Genomic DNA, 22,528 nt, shown 5'->3' on the forward strand with positions numbered 1-22,528 from the left:
TTCAGTTTGATCAAATAGACCTCTGATGTATATGGATATGAGGCTTTATGATGTGTGGTGTACTCGTTCTTGCAGGTTGACCCAGAGTTGGTAGATGGACACCTGTCATATGTTCTAGGAGCGGTTGGCATGCCTGGCCTCACTGCTCTGTTAGGTGTGAGAGAGAAGGGTCACGTGACTGCAGGAACTCACCAGACAATGGTCATCAGTGGAGCAGCTGGAGCTTGTGGGTCAGTTGCTGGACAGGTAATGTGTGACTGGCCTTTTCTCTACTAAAACATAGAGATTTAGTTATTATGAAATAGGATTTTTATTTTATTTCCCTTTGCGTGTCGTTTTGCATACAGACATTGTCAAAACGATCCCAGTTATGAGGATCCATGAAACAAATAAAAACTCTGTATTCTGCTGCCAGGCCAGTAGTTGGCGATGTCACTTTGTAAAGTAACACTACATACCTATAGACTGAACACGTAATACGCATTACATCACCGTTTTCACAAATTCACGTTTTGTTGACGATAACGTATCGTCTTTTTTAAAAACTTTTTCTTTGAAACCCATTTTCAAGTTTGCATTTCCAGGCCCCCAAAACACCATTAAAGGGATAGTTCACCCAAAAATGAAAATGCTGACATCATTTACTCTCCCTCAAGTTGTTCCAAACCTGTAAGACTTTCTTTCTTCTGCTGAACACAAAATAAGATATTTTGAAGAAAGTCGGTAACCAAACGACTGATGGACCCCATTGACTTCCATAGTAGGAAAAAAAAAATACTATGGATGTCAATGGGGACCAGCAACTGTTTAATTACCAACCTTCTTTAAAATATCTTCTTTTGTGTTTAGCAGAAGAAAGGAAATCATACAGGTTTGGAACAACTTGAGGGAGAGTAAATGATGACAGAATTTTCATTTTTGGGTGAACTATCCCTTTAACGCATAAAAAGTTTTCTGTATATAGTTAAAAACGGTGTCATGTAAACGGACCTCATTTGGTATTGTACAGAGTGCTATAAGTCACACTGTGTGCTTCATGCATAATACATTCTTAACTTAAATCATTTTTGCTCTGTCCTTGCCATGTTATTTTAATTCTCCCCTCTGTTGTTCAAGATTGGCAGATTGGATGGTTGTGAGAGAGTCGTGGGCATTTGCGGTTCCGACCAGAAATGCCAGACCTTGGTAACGGAGCTGGGTTTTACAGTAGGGATAAACTACAGAACTGGAGATATCGGCTCAGCGCTGAGAGAGCAGTGCCCCAGAGGCATTGATGTATACTTTGACAATGTAGGCGGTCCCATCAGCGATGCTGTTATATCACAGGTACAGTCCTCACAGTATGTGCTGCCTTCTTACAACTGTTTTTTTTTTGGTCAATTTCGGAGGGTCGTTTTTGTGTTAAAGTGCAATTCTCATGCTGTGTAGATGAATCCCGGTGGTCATGTGATCCTGTGTGGCCAAATCTCACAGTACAATAAGGATGTGCCTTACCCTCCTCCTCTAAGTGAGCATACCCAAGATGCTTTGCGTCGCAACAACATTACAAGGTATTAGAGAGAAACTAGTAGGACCTAGTTTGTTGGCTAATACATTTGTATGTTTGTGGTTTTCTTTATATGAATTTGTCTAGTGCTGTCAATCTATTGCAAAAATACAAATAAATCGAGCATTTTTCTGTAATTAATTGTGATTTATCCATTTTTTTCTCAATTTCTGGGAAAGAAATGAGTAATTATAGGCATTCATCGATACAGTATAATTGAAAGCCATATTTTTTTCTTATTTTTTTTTACCTTTTTACCCAGATAATTGTCTAAAAAGTCTACTTTTTACTAGACATTGTATTTTTATAAATAATAATAATAATGAGACCAACACATTACATACCAGTGAAATTTCACAATTCTCAGTTACAATTTTAATATCACAACAAAAACTATTAGCCTAACTAATATAAAGTTCAAACATCAGTATGTATGTTGAAGTAAACAGTAAACAAAATTACAAGTGATGGCACAAATGAATACAATAGAATAAAGATACAAATGAAATAAACACTGCTTTAAGATTTTCTGGTAGGTCTAACAGTAATATTCAGGTAAGAAATAGTACAGAAAATGAATAAAGTAATCTAATGTAAAATAACACTGCACAGTCTTCACTGTATTGAATGAAGACTATTTCTACAAAAGTTATCCAATCAAGAGCAGTGAGGGATTTTCTCTTGTTCTTTTGTCCTTTGATTAATATTAATGACAGACAGCAGCAGGAATATTAGGTTACTGTCACTTTAAGACCTGACGCACACGACATAGATCTGCCACAAATCTGATTATCTCCAACTCTTTACATCCATTTAAAACTTTTTAACTCATTTAAGACTGTGCTTACAAAGATAATTGACAAAAACGGGCATTTTGACAATTTCATGTTTGCCCGTTGAAGCGCAATAAGACAAAAAAGGTGTTTTTCGGGTGTTTCACAGAGAGCCACGGTTGAGTTATTTTTAACACATTATACAGGAAATAATCACAGAAATGTCTGTTTTATTTTTGACATATAATTTTTATATTCCCAACTTGTACGCACTATATGTTCACAGGGAGAGATTTGTTGTATTGAACTACTTGGAGAAACATGAAGAAGGTCTTATGCAGCTCAGTCACTGGGTAAAGATGGGCCAGATAAAGGTAAATCTACCACAGCCATGTTTCCAAAACATAACAAACCTTCTGTTCACCGTATTCCTCCTTTTCATTTGACAGGTGTTGGAAACTGTTGTAACTGGTATAGAAAACATGGGAGGTGAGAGTGTGTTATTGTCATTCATTTCTCATGTACTCTGCATACATATTGTATGAACCGTCCTTTTTTTATTATATTAATACTATACTTGCATATTTCAGAGGCGTTCTGCTCCATGATGACCGGGGGCAACGTAGGTAAACAAGTTGTCAAAATTTCAGACTGACACAAACATCTGCATCTGGAGGCCTTGTGGGAGTTTTGTGGTGTAGTTGTTATGAATCTGGACTGGTAACTCAAAGGTTACTATGAAGCACTCTATTGAAAAGACATTTGATGTTGCTTCAGTGGGGCTGCCCCTTTAAGTGTGCTGGAAGTCACTATAGATAAAGGCATCAGATAAATGAGAAGTTTAAAATAAAATAAAATGAATTAAAATTGGCCTTGTTCTAAATTTCCATTTTAAACTAATTTTAATGTAATTTTTAAGTAACATATCAAAAGTTTAACATTTTGTTTGATTAAAGTTGATTTTTGTTTTAATAAAAGTTTGATTAAAAGACTGCTTGAGGTTTGCCACTGAAAATGTATATAATTTGTTCATAAAATAAATGTAACTATGTCTGTCTCACCAAGGCTGCATTTATTTGATCAAAAATACAGTAAAAACAGCTAATTTTATATATTTTAAAATGTAATTTATTTCTGTGATGACAAAGCTGAATTTTCAGCATCATTACTCCAGTCTTCAGAAATAATTCTAATATGATTTGGTGCTCAAGAAATATTTATTATTTTTAATGTGGAAAACAGTTGTGCTGCTTAATATTAATGTGGAAACTGTGATACAATTGTTTCAGTATTTTTTTGGATGACTGTTTACTGTTACTTCCAATCAATTGAATGCATCCTTGCTGAGTAAAAGTATTAGTTTCTTTTTTTTTTTTATTCTTACTGACCACAAATGTTTTAACAGAATATGTGCCAAATATCAAGATGGTGGCTAGTTTGAAAATGGTTAGCTTTATCTCTTACAAGTACATTAATTGTATTATATATATATATATATATATATATATATATATATATATATATTTTTTTTTTTTAAGACAATAATATTACAAACTCTTGATACCTTTACACAAAAAAGACGCCACAAAATATGAAAATCACAATATGAAACCCCTTTACTTTGTTGTACAGTACATGAATACAGCCAGATAAATCAATTCCAATGCAAGATGATTGCAGAAATGTGACACATATAAATTGAGGTCATTTTCATGTGGAAAAACAACCATGTCAGCTGTAAATCTGAATAAAGAAAATGTTTAGAAGTAAATATGTGTTAATCTTTCACTGAAAATATATATTTTTTGTATATTTGTGAACAGCACTTTCCAACATCAGTGAAACTACAAAAATCACATGATCACAGAAACAGAGAATGCCCATAAAAACAGTGCAGAACAACTGGAAGGAATATACATTACAATATCAATGTGGATGCATACATTAAAATAAGTTCAAAATTCAATACAGTAATTAAAACCAAATCACATATAAGCAGATATTTCATCATCAGACATTCAAAGTCCTATTGGTTCACCACAAATCTAGATTTACAAGTACTGAGTAAATGTTGAATCTTCTAAAAATGTTCATTCTCACTATAATGTGCCTTAAAACTGCAACAAAACTCTTTCAAAATAACATTCAGGTCATTGAAAGACAAACTAGAGCAGCCTATTGTTCAAGTCTTTACTTTCCTGAGAGAGAACAGAGACCTTGAGTGACCTGACAAAACAGTGAATCCACCAGAAACTCTTGTCACAGCTCTTTCTGTCACTTGTCAAGTGGATTATGGGGGCAAAATGGCCATTGTCCTTAGGTTTGTGTGGTTTGCAACTGCGCAAAACCAACTAGAAAAGAGCTGCTAAACATTTCTCTAATAAACATGCAACAGAATCGTGCACATTTGATTGTTTCCATGTGTTCAGTGTTTTATTCTACATGGGCACGTGCACTTTAGCAGGCCAAAATGTCTGGCATGTGTTTAGATGTGTATTATTAAGTGGCCATTAGTGTATTACTTATTAACTGTGACTACGAACCATTGTGCATTATACGAAAACGTTCTACATTCATGCTCATCTATATAAATATAGTGGTTTCTTCCTTTTGAGAGAACAGTCTTTTTTTGGAATATGCATTTGAACGTTTAATAGGTTTGAGTAAATTGCAGATAAAATCTTCCACAGCAGATGGTGGATTATATTTTGGCAGTGAAGAGGCTTACTTTGAGTTACATACCAAAACTTATTTGGAAAAAACGTACTCAGAAATGTAAATTCTGTCATCAATTCTTCGCCCTCACGTCACTCCAAACCCACAAGACTTTTGTTTATCATTGAAACACAAATGAAGATATTTGTAATGATTTCTGTCCCTCCATTCAAAGGCCATTCCACAAAAACCTCAAAAAGAAATCCATATGAATCACCATCGCTTTATATGAACAGATGTAATTTGGGCTTGTATTCGCATATAAACATCGATCAACGTACATCAAATATGTACAATGGAAGCTCAAACCCAATGAGGTTTGCTCTTGTACGTTAAGTATTGTTGAGCTTCTGTAAAAACATCTTCATTAGTGTTTAGAAGATAAACAAAGGTCTTCCAGGTTTGGAACAATATAAGGGGAGAAATTGATAGAATATTCATTTTTGGGTGAACTAACCCTATAATTCTGACATCTTCTGGTCAATGTTGGCATTCTATGTCAAATACTTTTGTGTAATGACCACTAAACTACACAATTTAACATTATTCCAGGCAATTTCATGCCCCTCGTGTGACGGTACAGGTTTTCCTAGCATAATAAAATGTGGGTATTTTGGTAAATAGCCATGTAATAAGTGGGGATAATGCTGGTCATTATAGTTCTGATTGGCTGAACAGCGTCCCATTATGCTCACATACAGAGTTCCAATCTAAGCTTGATGCTTCAGCTTTTTTTGGTGTATGAAACAATTCCGTCTGAAACAATTTGCAGTAATGGCCAGCTTCATCACATAACCGTTTTGTGTACAGGTGTAAGAAAATTGAGAAAGAGCTATCTTCCCCTCTTTACAGTGTGATATATGCTTTAAAAACATTTGAGAAGATCCATATTAAATGACCTCTCTGTGTAGTGGCAGTTTCGTGCAGAATCATTAAGAATATCAGGCAGGCTTATTCCTTTCTTGATTGCTCCTCACACATAAAAACAAACATAATTTGGCAAGAACATAATGTGCAGATGATCAAAGTAATAGGTATGCTTAACCACACACATCTGTCAGGACTTCAACACTGCTTGGGTTCACAATGGTGGGAACTGGCTATGAAAACTACCAACGTGTCTGAGCGTCAAAGGTTGTAAACGGCTCCATCATCCATGTGTGATGACATCATCGCTCCACACAACGGATTTGTATATTAACTAAAGGCTATTTTCTATATACTAACATGTAATGGGAACGATTGGCAATTTGATGACTGTGAAGACAGTGGGGAAAGGAGGGAAGAGCTTGGCACAAAACAAAGACCCCTCTCAGCGTCACAATGGGCGGCTGGTCTTGAAACGAGGAGGAGTTCCCCACCATGCTTTGTACACCAACAGCAGGCCCATGAGAAAGGCCCAGGTACGTACGGGAGACAGGAAGAAGGCCAGTGGCCCGTAGGTCTCCAGCAGGAAGTAGCAAGAATAGGCTTGCCAGATCATGAGGACCAGCATGCCGAAGTGCACGGCCAGAGTCCTCCAGCGGCAGCCCGGCCGGCAGATCTGTGAGCGGAAGTTGGTGCCACGACACCTGTGGTGAAGACTCCAGCAGAGGTAATAAGTGAGCGGCATATTGAAGAAAAGCACCTGTGGATGACAGACGGCATGTTATGACTCACCCGTTATAGTTAGCGTTGGGAATTGTAAGAAAGTTTCTGGTTGGAGTTAGGTTAGTTTGAAGGGTTGAAGGGTTAGTTTACCCAAAATGTTTAATTCTGTCATTTATTACTCTTCCTCAAGTCGTTCCAACCAAACCCGTAAGACTTCCGTTCATCTTCAAAACACAGATGAAGATCTTTTTGATGAAATCTGAGAGCTTTCTGTCCCTCCATTGACAGCTACGCAACTACCACTTTGACTCTTCAAAAAGTTTATAAAGAGATTGTAAAAGTGGTTTAGTCCAAATTTTCTGAAGGGACACGATCGCTTTATATGATGAACAAATTGAATTAGGCTTTTATTCACATATAAACATACATCAACTCACACATCATTTGTGGTAAACAAACTCAAAAGCATGTTCGCTTGATGTGCGAGAACCAATGAGGTTCATTCTCGTGTTACGCAGCAGCTTGAGCTTCAGCAAGAACCAATGAGGTTTGTTCTTGTGTTGAGAGTAATTCGCAAGAGGTTTGTTCTCACACGTCAAGCAGGTTCGGTTGAGCTTATCTGCTCAAATTTTATATGGGAATAAAAGCCTAAATCAAATCTGTTCATCATATGAAGTGATCTTGTCTCATTAAAAGCCTCTAAGTGCCATCTGAAATCTTCTTATAGAATGATCATTTTTATCAAGCTTGTATATTTAAGTTCAGTAATTTCACTTAAATGACAATTAATAGGTCATTTTCATTGCCATTTAAGTGAAATTACTGAATTTAAATATACAAGCTTGATAAAAATGATCATTCTAGAAGAAATTTTCAGATGGCATTTAGAGGCTTTTGCATCTGAACTCTTCATATATTGTCAGGGACTATTTTTCGGGTCGAAGGATGGAATTTAATGGTTTTGCTTCAAAAAGAGCAACATAATACATATATTTTCAGCTTCCATATTTGTAATTTGTGGTTACCTTAAAAGCAATAAGGTACTTTGCGTTGTGCCTAACAATGCCCTTCAGCTGTGATTGTATTCACAATACAGCAAGGCCTTTCATTCATTTTATCAAACAAAATGGTGAAAAGCTAGTTAAGTTTATGTTTATGTAAACATAAGTTTATGTTATCATGTCCTCGTATAGTGAGACAGCAGATGCTGAAAACACAACAATGTATGTATGTATTTTTTTTTCATATATTAATTATACAGTCCTATTCTGTGACATTCAGTGTTATACAGTCAATTCTATTTCAAATTTAGTACGGTTCCGGTTATTTCAGAAAAGAAACCAAGAACCGGTTATTTCTCGGTTCCCAACCCTAAATCCTGAATTACCTGCATGACTCCCACGACATATGACAGACTGCCTTCAAGGAAATGCCCATCCACAAACACGCCAAAGGCAAAGCAGGCTCCATTGTGTCCATCTATGATTTCCCCAATGAACCATGGACCTGAAAAACCAGCAGACAAAGCACAATGTTCCTTCTTCACAGTAATCGCAAGGACACGTTGCAACTGAGTTCACCCTGACATGTCTTCACTGAACTCTTTAGCAAACCAAGTACACATCTGTGGATCTGACTGCTTAAAAAAAATAGTGTGCCCGAAAATGAAAATTTTGTCTTCATTTACTCACCCTCACATACTTCCAAACCTCCATGACTTACTGTCTTCTGAGAAACACTAGATATTTTGAAGAAAATCACATTTGTGTGTTTTTTGTCCATACAATGAAAGTCAATGGGGCTTGAAGGTTTTTTGGACCCCATTGACTTTCATTGTATAGGCAAAAAACAAATACTTTTGTTTTTATAAAAACAATATCTAATGTTGTGTTCCACAGATGAAATACTCATACAAATTTAGAATTTAATTAATTAATTTAGAGTAAATTATAACAGAATATTTATTTTTGATTTGTGAACTGTTTAAAAAAAATTACACCTGTTATGTTTTGGGTCAAAAATGACCAGTATAAATTTCAATTTAATTTATCTAATTTGAAATTTACAGTTCTATTGATTTTATAAGCCCTAATTTTAAACAATGGTTACAGGAATTGTCAATTTTTTCAAAGTATGGAACCTGATCCAAATAGTCTATTTTCTGTGTAACCTGGTTTAACATCACTCACATGTCATGATATTATTGTACCAATGTTTTGACATGCATATATATATATTTTTATTTTTTATTTTTATTTTTTTGTCTAAAATCAATAAAGATAATGTTGAAGAAAATATATCTGTTGTTGCTTACAATGCTCAACCACTTAAAAAAAAAGTACTTTCACAATTTTATTAGATTTTTATTTTTAGTTCATTAAATTAATTATGCAGGTCAAGGGTTAGTTATAGGCATTTATAAATCTAAGAGGCAGTTATCTATAATATAACAATTATGCCATTATCTAGAATTCATTCTCTCTTCTGAATGGTTGAATGGAAAAAAATACTTCTCTCTTTCTGTATAATAATGATCACAGGCCTTCTACAGTGGTAGTTTAAGTCATCATGTTCCATCAATGTGCAAAACTGTAAAAGCGGTGCCAGGCAATGACTTACCTAATGCTGTACACAGGTTGAACAGCAGCAGAGAGTAGAAGAACACGTTGCTCTTACTGACAAGATGCAGGGAGATCCACACTTGAGAAGACAGCCCTGATAAATTAGAAGAGTTTATAGTGTGAAATGTCAATTATGCTTTGGCACTATGAAGACAGGACAGAAGATACGTTAAAGCAACTGAAATACCTCTTGTTGAAGATACAGGCATAAATCTGAAGAGTACAAGTCCACCAAGGTTTAGTAATACTATTGCCACAAAGGCAATCCGTGCCTGTGGGAACACAGAGATGCATTTAATATTCATTAACAGTACCTTTATTGTTGTACTCCTGTCCCAGATCCAGACTTTCAAACTTAATCTATGAAAATCCATCTCCAAAAATGTGAATTATGACACTTTTAAAGCTTTGATCATTTAAAGAATGAGTGAAATAAACACTCATTTGTGTATGATGTGATTAATTTTTCAGTACCACACCATGACTTTGTTGCATTTTCCTACCAGTATGTAGTGGTCTGTGAGGAGGATGAAGGACTGCATGAAGCCGAAGCTGGGGGTAAGGTCCTCCTCCAGGGTGAAGTGCTGCTCTCGCACTTTTGAGCGACCTGCCGAGTCCTGGAACAGGGAGACAGAGAAGAGGTGAGAAAAGCTCCCACTGGGCCATTCTCTTAAAATACCTGCAGTTGACCCCCCAGTGTGAGTTTTTTAAGGCAGCCATTATTTTAGAATGTATCAGCTTATTATTATTATTATTATTATAAACCTTTATTTGCGGTTGCTAAGGTGTTCTTGTTGGTTGCCAGGGCGTTGCTATATGGTTGCTAAGGTTCTGAATGGTTTAAGCATGTTGCTAAGGTGTTCTTGTTGGTTGCCAGAGCGTTGCTATATGGTTGCTAAGGTTCTGAGTGGTTTAAGCATGTTGCTAAAGTGTACTGGGTTGTTGCCAGGGCATTGCTATATGGTTGCTAAGGTTCTGAATGGTTTAAGCATGTTGCTAAAGTGTACTGGGTTGTTGCCAGGGCGTTGCTATAAGGTTGCTAAGGTTCTGAATGGTTTAAGCATGTTGCTAAAGTGTACTGGGTTGTTGCCAGGGCACTGCTATATGGTTGCTAAGGTTCTGTGTGGTTTAAGCATGTTGCTAAAGTGTACTGGGTTGTTGCCAGGGCATTGCTATATAGTTGCTAAGGTTCTGAGTGGTTTAAGCATGTTGCTAAAGTGTACTGGGTTGTTGCCAGGGCATTGCTATATGGTTGCTAAGGTTCTGAGTGGTTTAAGCATGTTGCTAAAGTGTACTGGGTTGTTGCCAGGGCGTTGCTATATGGTTGCTAAGGTTCTGAATGGTTTAAACATGTTGCTAAAGTGTACTGGGTTGTTGCCAGGGCACTGCTATATGGTTGCTAAGGTTCTGTGTGGTTTAAGCATGTTAATTTAGGTTGCTAGGGTGTTCTTGTTGATTTCCAGGGTATTTCTATGCGGTTGCTAAGGTTTTAAGTGGTTTAAGCATGTTGCTTTGCAGTTGCTGGGGTGTTCAAGGTTGTTGCCAGAGCACTGCTATGTGGTTGCTAAGGTTGGAATGGTTTAAGCATATTGCTTTGCGGTTGCTGGGATATTTTGGGTGGTTGCCACGGCGTTGCTATGCGGTTGCTAAGGTTTTAAGTGGTTTAAGCATGTTGCTTTGCAGTTGCTTGGGATATTTTGGGTGGTTACCAGAGCGTTACTATGTGATTGAAGTTCCTGAGTGGTTTAAGCATGTTGTTTTGAGGTTGCTATGATGTTCTGAGTGGTTGCCAGGGTGTTACTATGCAGTTGCTAAGGTTTTCTGTGTGGTTTTAATCATGTTGCTATTCTGTGTTTTCTAAGTGGTTGCTTAAGTCTATCTGTATAATATTCTGTCAACAAATATTCCTCCTTTATAGTTCTATGGGAATTTTTGCTCAATTTATCATCAACCAAACGGAATTTGATTGTCCAGTTGTTAAGAAAAATAATAACACACCTTTCCTCAAGTCGCGTGGTTTGAGGGAATGGTTACACCCTAAAGTTTCATACTTAGGGTTGATTACCTAATCATTACCCACCTCCACTTTTACTCTGATAGTGTGCAGTCCAGTAGCGTAGAGAGTTGGATCCCAGAGCAGCACATATAAAGGATCCCCAGCGCTGACCGCTTTTCCCAGTGAAACTCCATCCACACTCACATACACAGCCGTGATCGGAGATTCAGAAAAGGCCAGGACCCTACAGAACCCGACACATGGCACATTCAGCAACAAGAAGTGCATCTTCAAAATGTGGCATTTTTAGTATGACGGGACAAGACAGTGTGAGGTTTAGATGAGAGACAATAATGCTTCATAAGTTTAGAGCTGCATGATTAATCGTTAAAAGATCGTAATCTTGATTTGAAACACATACGCAATCTCATAATGACAACAATTCGCTTGTGTCTAGTAATAAACCTATGACCAAATCACACTGCAACATTTAAAAGTAAGTAACCTGAAAGTAACTGGGCGAATCAAATAGCAATTGTATCAATTACATCGTTACACCAGTAGGTGGCGACAAGTGACGTTAAGAAACATATTTGTTATTGAATCATACATTCATGAGATTAGTTTAAAAAAACGTTGATTAATCCAGAAATGAAACAAGTGAAGTCTTTAAGAGTGAGTCATTAAATCATTCATTATTTACTCACCCACATGTCGCTCCAAACCCGTACTGTAAGTCTTTCGTTCATGAAAGAGTTCATTCATGAAAAAAATGTCGTTCATCTTTTTGATGAAATCTGAGAGCTTTCGGTCCCTCCAGTTTCGCAACTACCACTTTGAAGGTTCAAAAGGTTCATAAAGAGATAAAAACTAATCCAAGTGAATTGATCGGTTTAGTAAAAAATTTTTTTGAAGATAATCAATCACTTTATATGATGAACATATTTATTTTAGGCTTTTATTCACATATAAACATTGATCATCAAACATAAACAGAAGCTCAATGGTTCTTGCTGAAGCTCAAACATGCTGAGTAACACGTGAAAGAACCTCATTGGTTGTTGAAAGTTTATATGTGAATAAAAACCTAAATTCAATCTGTTCATCATATAAAGCGATCATTGGACTAAACCACTTGATTTATATGGATTACTTTTACTTTATCTCTTCATGAACTTTTTGAAGCATCAAAGTGGTAGTTGCGTAGCTGTCAATGGAGGGACAGAAAGCTCTAAGATTTCATCAAAAAGATATTCATTTGTGTTCTGAAGATTAACGAAAGTCTTACGGGTTTGAAACAACATGAGAGTAATAAATGACAAAATGTACATTTTTGGGTGAACTAACCCTTTAACATAAAACATTAAACATGGGAGAGTCATGATCTCTATTTGAAACAAAAAAATTGTGATTCTCATTTTATCGTGCAGCTCTAATCAACATTTGGTGAAGGTTCTTGAAGGTTCAAGAGGACACACACAGAGACACCTGATGTGCGTGGAACTGCGGATACGACCCAGAGGCTCCACTCCTGGGTGAAGGTACTGTGCGTCTTTGGGATTGGTGATCAGCACAGCTGGCCAGTCCTCAAACGTCAAATCAGAGAAACTAAGCAGGTCATGGTCGAAAGCCAATATCCTGTACCTGAACCAAGGGAGAACTGCATGTGACTCCTTTTTTTTTTTTTATATATAAAAGTTAGGGCACAACAAAATATCTTCCTCATATATCAGCTGTTGTTCTTGTACTTGTTCACACAGTCAGCTATATTTACATCGTGTGGCATTCCCTTGAGTGTGGGCCTCGTTCTTTGTGAACTTACCTGCGGTTCTCCATCCAGTCTCCCAGCTCTAACTCCATCGTGCCTCCTTGATGTCGACTGTGCAGTACTGGCATGAAGCCTCCTAGTGTGTGTAGGTGCCCACACAAATACGCTACGGCTGTACTGTAAAAAACACAATGGATGAAATTCCAAGGTTTAACAGAATACGATGTGTTTGCACTGAAAAGAATGGACTTATAGGCTGCAATTACCCATTTGCTTGCATTTACTAAAGACAATATGTACTGTGTACACAATAATGTCCATAACTGCATGTGTCTTGCGGAAAAACAGTGTAGCCGGAGCTACTTCGCTCTGTTTATGTCTATGACGAGTCACGCAGGTACTGGGCTACTCCGCACTGGTACGACCTGAACCAGTCTAAAATAGTCTGAATATAAACATTTATTATAGGTGTACCGTAGTGATTCAGGATAAGACAAAAACACGATTTGGAAAATGGATTCATGATGTACTCGCTTATATTATATAAATTCTGGGGGGAAAAAGTTACGGACTGCAGCTTTAATATATATTAAAACGTTTAACTGTAAACTGTAATCATATTTGACAACCTTATGCTGTTTAGCCAAATCATATTAAAAAAATATATATCTCAAACATTTTTACTATTTATAAGCATATTGCAACATAAGTAAATATGATTTGTGCCAGATATCAGTGGGAAAAGAAAAAAAAAAATCGAATTGGATGACAGAGTTACTGTGAGATTTCTCCAAACCTCATGAGCTCTCGGATTCCTGGGAAGGGAGAGATGACAGTAGATGTGGTATAATGTCCAAACCAGATGGACTTGTTACTGCTCAAGCTCTCCTCTCTAAAGGTCGCCAACATGTCCATCTGAGTCTATGGGGAACATTCATATTTCAGTCCAAAAAGAAAGTTGTCATCATGTTTACATAGAGCTGCACGATTCTGGACAACTTGATAATCACGTTTTTTTTTCTTTTTTTGCCGATTCCGAGCAGACAACTGAACAAAATTTTAATTTCTGCAGTCTATTTAAAATGTTTAATTAATCTGTATGAATCATAAAAAAGAAAACGATGACTCGCTCAAACATTCATTACTTACTCATTTCACTAAAGGATAAATCCGCATTTTTGAACGAACTTCTTGAATGGATGACTAATATATTTTTAACAGTCACTTGTCGCCACCTACTGGCGTAACGATGTAATTGATACAGTCGTTGAAGCGCCATGTTACTTTCAAAGAGTGCTCTATTCTGATCACTTCCATAGACATCAGTGTTTATATCAGAACTATAAACTTTAACCCCAGTAATTCTGTGATAATATGGATATTTGTAACAGAAGTAATTATACTGTGTGGTTAAAAGACTGTTTGTGAAGCGGTTTCTTTTAACGATTAATCGTGCAGCTCTACATTTACATAAGCAAAGCTAAAATGAACATATCTCCTACTTGATTGATAATCCCATAGAAGTTATAGGGCCGTTTGGGTCCAGGGGTCAGAGTGGCATCGGCACAAATGAACGAGTAGTTCCCAAAGGGGGTTCTGTGTATGTAGTGGAAGGATCCAACTTTCTGATTGGCAGAGTATTTCCTAAGTATTCAGGAATGGATATAAAAAAACAGTTGACAAGTCAGTGTAAATCTTGTATAACTGGTCTGACTGGAAAAGTCATTTCACATGACTACTAAACGTGCATTAAAAAAGTAAAGGGATGTTGACTTTAATATCTGAACCTTTGTGTAGCTTTATAGCCATTATGTTCTGCATCTGTCATATTTGTACAGACCTGTAATAATTGTTCACGCTCTCCAGAGAAATAATATTAAAGGCATCTGAGGAGACAAGAGGAGAATATTAGTCAAGATTTCCTGGAAATGTAAGAAGAGTGGGGACAAAATAACTGATAATGGAGCTCTTATTACATGTCTGGCAGCTTTCGTAATGTAATACCAGTTACACGACCTGTGGGGAAATGGGATAATGGGAATAGGGGAAAAATGATATGTGAGCTATGCGAGTTTATTAGAGATGCTGATGCCATTTTTGTACCTCAATATTTATATACTTATACCAGATGAAACATTAACTGCATATTAAACATGTATTTTGATTGGCTGTGATTCTGCTGTGCTGCATAGCATTTTCTGTTTTAGTACTGACTTGTCTTTGCAAACTCACATCTGGTTGGTTGTAAAAAGAAGCTTAAAGGGATATATGTCAGTAGAACTATGGCGAAATATAATTCTTACAGTATAATTTAGACTTAAATTTCAGTCTGTTTCTCACACAAAGTAATCAAATGGCTTCTGAAGTTTTGGAATGCAGTTTATGAGTATTTTGTCGTATATTATCGCAATCAGATTTATGGAAAAGTGCAGAATGAACATTCAGTCTCCTTTTGTGTATGACAGACACAAATAAAATATCATATGGGTTTGAAGAGTAGCTGAGTAACAGTGTTGTTATTGTTAATTAAAACTAAACCTATGAACCCCCCAAAAAATTATTTTCAATAATTGAAATAAAGCTAAAATAAAATAGAGATTAAAAAAAATATATATGTATTAAAAATGATTAAAACTTTAACATTAAAATGAAAAATATAAAAACAAAAGTGAACCCAAAATATTAATATATACTAAAACAAGGCTGTCTGAATGATGACAGAATTTTAATTTTTGGCTAAACTATCCCTTTAAATCAAGATAACGAGAGTAATAAGATGATAAGCAGCCTCATGATGGCAAAGCTGTCATTAATCCATCGAAGTTTGTTCTTGTGTCACAACAAGCAGGCAATATCCTGTTTAATAGAGCTGGGCTTCATTTCAAGTCATTAGTGTGACATAATAGTGTCCAGCTGTCTTTGCTTTAATTGTTTTATTGCCAACAGACACTGGGACAAGATGTACAATTATTGTCCCTGACAAACAGTGACGTGCGAAGAGGAAACTCAATTCTGATCTTTATTTAGATCTCCCACCCAAACCTTCAGACATGTCTAAGATGAAATCTGGACACAACTGACAATAGAAAACAAAGCTAAAGTGGGTCATTTTTGGAATGTTGAAATATTTTTCCTACCCCACTGAAATATGCAGCTGTATGTAATCTCCATTCGGCTACGTCTATATTAAAGGGATAGTTCACCCAAACAAAAAATCATTTCTAACCCTCAAGTTGTTCCAAACCTGTAAGAATTTCTTTGTCCTGCTGAACACAAAACAAGATATTTTAAAGAATGTTGCTAACCAGACAGTTGATGGCACCCATTGACTTCCATAGTAGGAAAAAAAAACACCTTGGAATTCAATGGGTTCAACAGAAGACAAAATCATACAGGTTTGGAACAACATGAGGGTTGAGTAAATGATGACAACATTTTTTGGGTTAAATATCCCTTTAAATGGCGTTTTCATTTCAAAATGCTCTCCATCCACACTAGCGTTTTCCAAAAGTTTCACATCCACACTGAAACATCTGAAAACAATTAAATCACATTACTGTGCATGTATAAAAGCTCACTAGGTGATACTGAGAGAGCAGACATAATAAAGTTCTCACGTTATTCTACTGGCACGATCATTTTATTAGTAAAATGTCCCACCACTCACTGTTGAGTCCAGGTCGCGCTCAAAATGGCCATTACATGTACAGTCTAAAACAGACGACAACAATGATAAAACGATTTTAAAACGAACCAGTTCACATGGATCTGTGAAAATAACTAAAAACGCTGTATTCTGCTGCCAGGCCAGTAGTTGGCGATGTCAGTTTGTTAAGAAACACTACACGCCTAAAGACTGAACACGTAATTTGCATGCGCATGATGTCACCGTACTCACAAATTTGTAGTCAAAAACTCACGTTTTTATAGTTAACATGGAGACGATAACGGTATCGTTTTCAAAAACATGCACTTTGAAACCCGTTTTCAAAAGCTTACGTTTTCAGGCCGCCAAAATGGCGTTGTCGCATAATAAGTTTTCCATTTTTAGTTGAAATCAGTGTTGTGTAAACAGACCCTCAGTGTGGACAGAAGGCCAAAACGGAGAGAAAAAGATGCGTTTTCAATTGAGAATGTATTAGTGTGGACAAGGCCTTTCTTGCTGTGGCTCCAGCTGTGATTTTGGGTCAGTATACCAGTCAGTATTCAACACAATTGAGTATTCAACACAATCTCATGGCAATTCGTAACTATTTTACATTTTGTCGAATTGGTAGCTAATTCAAATTAATTGTTTTTTGTAAGATCGGCTTACACCCCAGTGAGGGTTGCGTTTAGGGATGGACACCCCAGTGAGGGTTGCGTTTAGGGATGGACTTTCATGCTTACTTTTCTTCTAAAAAACGTATGATGTGAAATGAACCGTACGAACTCATACAACATCGCCGCCTTGTAAAATAGTTACATTGTTCAGGTTCAGGTCCAATAGATCAGGTTGGAGTGTTAGGGTAAACCTTGATATTTTCAAAACTTCATCCTTAAAGGGTTTTCGTACGACACGAAACGAGCGGTTTGCATCCACACCAGGATGCGCACACGTCACACAGCAGGAAACGCGCGCGCCCTCAGATCACTTGGACGTGGCTGTGTATAAGAGCTAAAAACGATATAAATACTGTTTGTTTTCTCACACAAACCGCTCGTTTCGTGTCTTAGGCCATCAATGTGTACTTACGATGGGGAATTGTTTAATTTGGACGATGGGGAATTGTTTTAATTTGGACTCTGTGCATGCTCTTTGAGACAGTGACCATAGACCTGCATGATATGACTGTCAGACAAGAACGGTTTGACCTAAAAATATCAAAATTGAAACTACTGCGGAAAAAAAGACACCTACATCTTGGATGCCCTTGAGGTAAGCTAAAACATACCAAAATTTAATTTCAAAGTGAACTATCCCTTTAATCATAAATCATAAAAAATAATCACCATGGTTTCCTCGAATGTCAATCCATTTTGTACGTTCCAGCACTCGTGATCTTTTAAGGACGTTGTGGTAGGCCTGCCACTCCACTTCATGTTGAAGAGAGCCCATTTTATTCTCAGTCTTTGCATCTGTTAAGTCACCTGTTAAATAGTCGAAGTAAAAGACATGTGCGTGTTTATGTGTTTTATGTTGCATATAAAAATCGAATTCTATCTATAAATAACATAGCTCACCTGTGGCTAGCACAAGATCAGGTTTTATCACATCAATAGTGTCACTACAGAACCTCTCGAAGTCTGGAATGCGCCTCGGATCGTGGAAACGACTGATATGTATGTCGGACACCTACACAGAGAAATCAGCACAGTTGGAAAACAGTTCATAATGAGTTTCATGCAGGCCTGTGTGTAGTTAACAGTGGGTGTTGGAAATCTCACACATAAAACTTACTTGCCTATTTATAGAACAAGTGTCAGTGGCATATTAGAGGAGGCATCTCTTATGTGTGAGTTAGTACACAGCTGAAGGTTTCATGTTACCATACAAACTATAACATAAGGGCTTTATCCACACTGTACATACACATCAGAGTGACATGCTTTTTGTTTCCAGGATGTCATACAGTAGATAAAAATATACTATTTTATAACACAAAAAATTAACAAATTATGAAAGTTTAACATTTAGTTTCATCAAAATACACACCAACGAAATGGTAGAGTTAGAGTATTGTGTTGTGGAGTGTGAAGGACACACACAGTAATTAAGCCTTCTATTTCATTTTATTAAATTGTTCTTATAAAAATAACTATTCCAAGAGTCATATCTTACTCATCTTTGAAGAACCAATTATGAACTATTTTCTATGACAAGGTACAACGGGCCAAAAGGACCCCCAAGTGATTTATATGTGAAAGACACATCAACTAAAATTGTAGCTCTAACCGTTTGTTAACAGATTAATAATACAGTTATTCTAAAGAAATATATAACAAATTTACTCCAAGATAAATTAAATATTATAAAATGCCTTTTGCTGAAGTTGTCCCAGCATTAACATATTGTTTTTACTGAAATTGTGTAATTCAATTACAATAAAAATACTGAATGTATAATGTAATATACACAAATCGGCCAAAAAAATAAATAAAGGAAAAACCCTTTAAATATGTCATTTTGGTGATCAAAGATGAGTTTTAAGGGAAACAATTATTGACTACAGGGGGACTTGAAGTGTCTATGATTGGATCATTATTGCAGTGATTATTATGTTTCTAGCATGTTATATGTTTGGCAACAGTTCTTCTAACCCTAAGTGTGTGTAGCTTTTCATTTCTTAAACAACAATGTAGGAAGACACATCATGGTCATATTCCACTGAATAATTCCAGGATGTCAATGTCAAGATTCATCAGGTTTGGTTGGGATCACAATGTTTATTTCCATCAAGAGGTGCATCAATTTTTGGTCAAGATCTTGTATTGACAATGCAAGAGTCGAGCACTCTGTGAAGACCAACTCCAGCACATCCCAAAGACTAGTTTTTTAAATCCTCTAAATTTTCATTAGAGGAAAATCTTAAGGCTAGAGTTGTAGGCCCACCCAATATTTCTTATGACAATAGAAAAGTTAATATTAAAGGGGTGGTTGATTATGATTTCACTTTTCTAACTTTAGTTAGTGTGTAATGTTGCTGCTTGATCATAAACAACATCTGCAAAGTTACGACGCTCAAAGTTCAAAGCAAAGGGAGATATTTTCCTTTAAAGAAATTGCTTTTTAAGGATTACAACAAATGGCAGGTTGGGACAACAGGACATTCCTCCAGGTTAGTGACATCACAAACCCTAACATTTGCATAAACCCCACCCCTGGGAACATGATTTACAGACTATCAAGACAGAACATGCTAATCAATGACTAGAAGATAACTACACATAAGCTACATAAATTCATCAGTTGACCATTCAGAAATGTCCTGTTGAATTTTACATGTTTGTCACTTCTTCTCGAGTCTCTCCATCTTTGTCTGACTCCAGTTAAAAGGCTAAAAGTTTTTGAAATTTTCAGTGCATGTCTGTGTGAGGAGGTAATTGAAGCTCCTCCCCCTTTTCGCGGGAGCAGCAGCTCATTTGCATTTAAAGGGACAGACACAAAAACTGTGCGTTTTAGCTCACACTCCAAACGTGAGAATTTTAACATGCTATATAAAAATATCTGTGGGGTATTTTGAGCTAAAAATTCACATACACACTCTGCGGACATCAAATACTTATTTTACATCTTGTGAAAAGGCCATTATAAGACCCCTTTAATATTAAATCAAATAATTGAGTACACTGGAATTGTGCGATATGTGTCCTTTACAAAGAATTGTTCATTTCATTTTTGTAACACCTATAACTGTAAACTGCATCACCTAAAAATGTAAATTTTACGCACAAAAAATCCTGAACGAAGGATAAATTATTATGATAGAGCACAAAATAAAAGCCATTCCCCGATCGATCACATGATCAGTTCATTGACAGCCTAATGACAGATCTCATTCACTGCTTAGAGCTTACCTGCACAAACCAAAATATATTGTCCCGCTGCCCGCTGGGAAACGGTGGGCTGATCTTCTTGGACTGGTGTAAACTGCGCTTCGGGTGCCAGGCGGTGTCATAGCTGTCAAACAGCCAGGTAGTGAAGCAGGCGAGCAGCAGCCCAGCAATCATCAGCGCCGCGAACAGCCTGAGCATCCTGATGAAATCACACACTCTCCTCACCTCACTTCACGGTCACGCGCTTCTCTTCTTCATGTTGAAGGAGCCGAATGGGGAATTCAGACAGCCTCACATCCTCGGTCACTCGGTTCACTGAACGCTAGACAGAGGCGCAATATTGCGGACGAGCAAATCAGCGCGCTGTAATCGCCAACATCATCAATGGGAAACTTCCGGGAGGCAGGATTCTTCTTCTTCGGTAAATTTTATTGGCAGCTTGCAATCATTGTGCATTACCGCTATCTACTGGACTGAGGTGTGATCACATTGGGACGTCATCATCCAAAAAAAAAAAAAAAAAAAATGTAAAATTTCAAATAAAATCAATATTTCATGTCCATGACAGTGTTGTTACTGTTAACTAAAACTATAGTAAAAAAAAAAACAACAACATTTTGTTAATTGAAATAAAGATGAAATAAAGTATGAATATTCGAGTTTTAAAATCTGAAAATTAGAAATGTTGCCTAGGCAAATAATCGAAATAAAATAATTTGAACTACTAGAATTACTAAAACTAAAATAAAAAAATAAAAACCAATATAAAAATATTAATAAAAACTACAATTGTATATAGATAACTAAAATAACACTGGCCAATAAATATATTTATTTGGTAAGTAGCAGTGTAATACTGTATAATCAGCTTGGTAGTTATCACAAAATAAACAACTTCAAGTTGATTAATTAGCAAATATTTCCAGATTGGGTGCATATTTCATTTATGTATTATTTAGAATTTATTTGATTAATCAAAAGAGCGCCCCCAGTAGGAGATTCAGTTTTCTCTCTGTAAGAAAAAGCTAATAATAGCCCATCAATAACGATGGCCTTTCTACTCAATTTAGCTTATTGCATTTAGGAAAGTCTGTAGGAAAGACAGAGACAGTTTAAGCTACAATAATGGACTAAATTAAATGTTCTCATACTGTTTTTGTTGCAATATTCAAGTCACTATAAAGAAGCTGTAGAGCTTAATTGAACCTAATATCAAAATGTATATTTTAATATACACTCACCTAAAGGATTATTAGGAACACCATACTAATACTGTGTTTGACCCCCTTTCGCCTTCAGAACTGCTTTAATTCTACGTGGCATTGATTCATCAAGGTGCTGAAAGCATTCTTTAGAAATGTTGGCCCATATTGATAGGATAGCATCTTGCAGTTGATGGAGATTTGTGGGATGCACATCCAGGGCACGAAGCTCCCGTTCCACCACATCCCAAAGATGCTCTATTGGGTTGAGATCTGGTGACTGTGGGGGCCATTTTAGTACAGTGAACTCATTGTCATGTTCAAGAAACCAATTTGAAATGATTCGAGCTTTGTGACATGGTGCATTATCCTGCTGGAAGTAGCCATCAGAGGATGGGTACATGGTGGTCATAAAGGGATGGACATGGTCAGAAACAATGCTCAGGGAGGCCGTGGCATTTAAACGATGCCCAATTGGCACTATGGGGCCTAAAGTGTGCCAAGAAAACATCCCCCACACCATTACACCACCACCACCACCACCAGCCTGCACAGTGGTAACAAGGCATGATGGATCCATGTTCTCATTCTGTTTATGCCAAATTCTGACTCTACCATCTGAATGTCTCCACAGAACTCGAGACTCATCAGACCAGGCAACATTTTTCCAGTCTTCAACTGTCCAATTTTGGTGAGCTCGTGCAAATTGTAGCCTCTTTTTCCTATTTGTAGTGGAGATGAGTGGTACCCGGTGGGGTCTTCTGCTGTTGTAGCCCATCCG

At 36.7% G+C, this 22,528-nt stretch overlaps 2 protein-coding genes across 8 annotated transcripts in view; one reads left to right on the plus strand and one right to left on the minus strand.

Moving 5' to 3' along the window:
• The window catches only part of ptgr2 (prostaglandin reductase 2), a 6,556-nt gene extending 3,175 nt beyond the window's left edge, over positions 1-3,381 (plus strand). For 4 of the 7 annotated variants that reach the window (XM_081347289.1, XM_081347290.1, XM_081347294.1 and 1 more), the window contains exons 4-9: positions 76-246; positions 1,117-1,326; positions 1,429-1,550; positions 2,606-2,693; positions 2,769-2,808; positions 2,910-3,378. In XM_081347289.1, the coding sequence (XP_081203415.1) occupies positions 76-246; positions 1,117-1,326; positions 1,429-1,550; positions 2,606-2,693; positions 2,769-2,808; positions 2,910-2,974 (696 nt within the window). In that variant the 3' untranslated portion in view covers positions 2,975-3,378. Of the gene's footprint in view, positions 1-75; positions 247-1,116; positions 1,327-1,428; positions 1,551-2,605; positions 2,694-2,768; positions 2,809-2,909 lie in introns of all 7 variants that reach the window. The other 3 variants (XM_081347292.1, XM_081347291.1, XM_081347293.1) reach the window with 3 other exon arrangements.
• Positions 3,382-3,911: 530 nt separating this feature from the next.
• tmem62 (transmembrane protein 62) lies at positions 3,912-20,965 on the minus strand. The gene is made up of 14 exons (XM_081347667.1): positions 20,567-20,965; positions 18,233-18,344; positions 18,002-18,139; positions 14,850-14,895; positions 14,512-14,653; positions 13,806-13,930; positions 13,064-13,186; positions 12,730-12,885; positions 11,326-11,485; positions 9,749-9,862; positions 9,433-9,517; positions 9,244-9,339; positions 8,012-8,130; positions 3,912-6,661 (listed from the first exon to the last, which is right to left on the minus strand). Exons 1-14 carry the CDS (start codon positions 20,741-20,743, stop codon positions 6,353-6,355), a joined length of 1,902 nt encoding a protein of 633 aa, XP_081203793.1. The 5' UTR covers positions 20,744-20,965; the 3' UTR covers positions 3,912-6,352.
• Between the last annotated feature and the right edge of the window lie 1,563 nt (positions 20,966-22,528).

This window comes from Scardinius erythrophthalmus (assembly GCF_964197995.2).
Source record: "Scardinius erythrophthalmus genome assembly, chromosome: 19".
Taxonomy (NCBI): Eukaryota; Metazoa; Chordata; class Actinopteri; order Cypriniformes; family Leuciscidae; genus Scardinius; species Scardinius erythrophthalmus.

Excerpts from the sequence above, each read along its gene's own strand:
- tmem62 (XM_081347667.1), bottom strand. The coding sequence starts at position 20,743 with ATGCTCAGGCTGTTCGCGGCGCTGATGATTGCTGGGCTGCTGCTCGCC. Across the intron at positions 18,140-18,232 it reads TGATCTTGTGCTAGCCACAG|GTGACTTAACAGATGCAAAG; the intron begins GTGAGCTATGTT and ends ACTATTTAACAG. Across the intron at positions 9,518-9,748 it reads TCACAGACCACTACATACTG|GCACGGATTGCCTTTGTGGC; the intron begins GTAGGAAAATGC and ends GTGTTCCCACAG.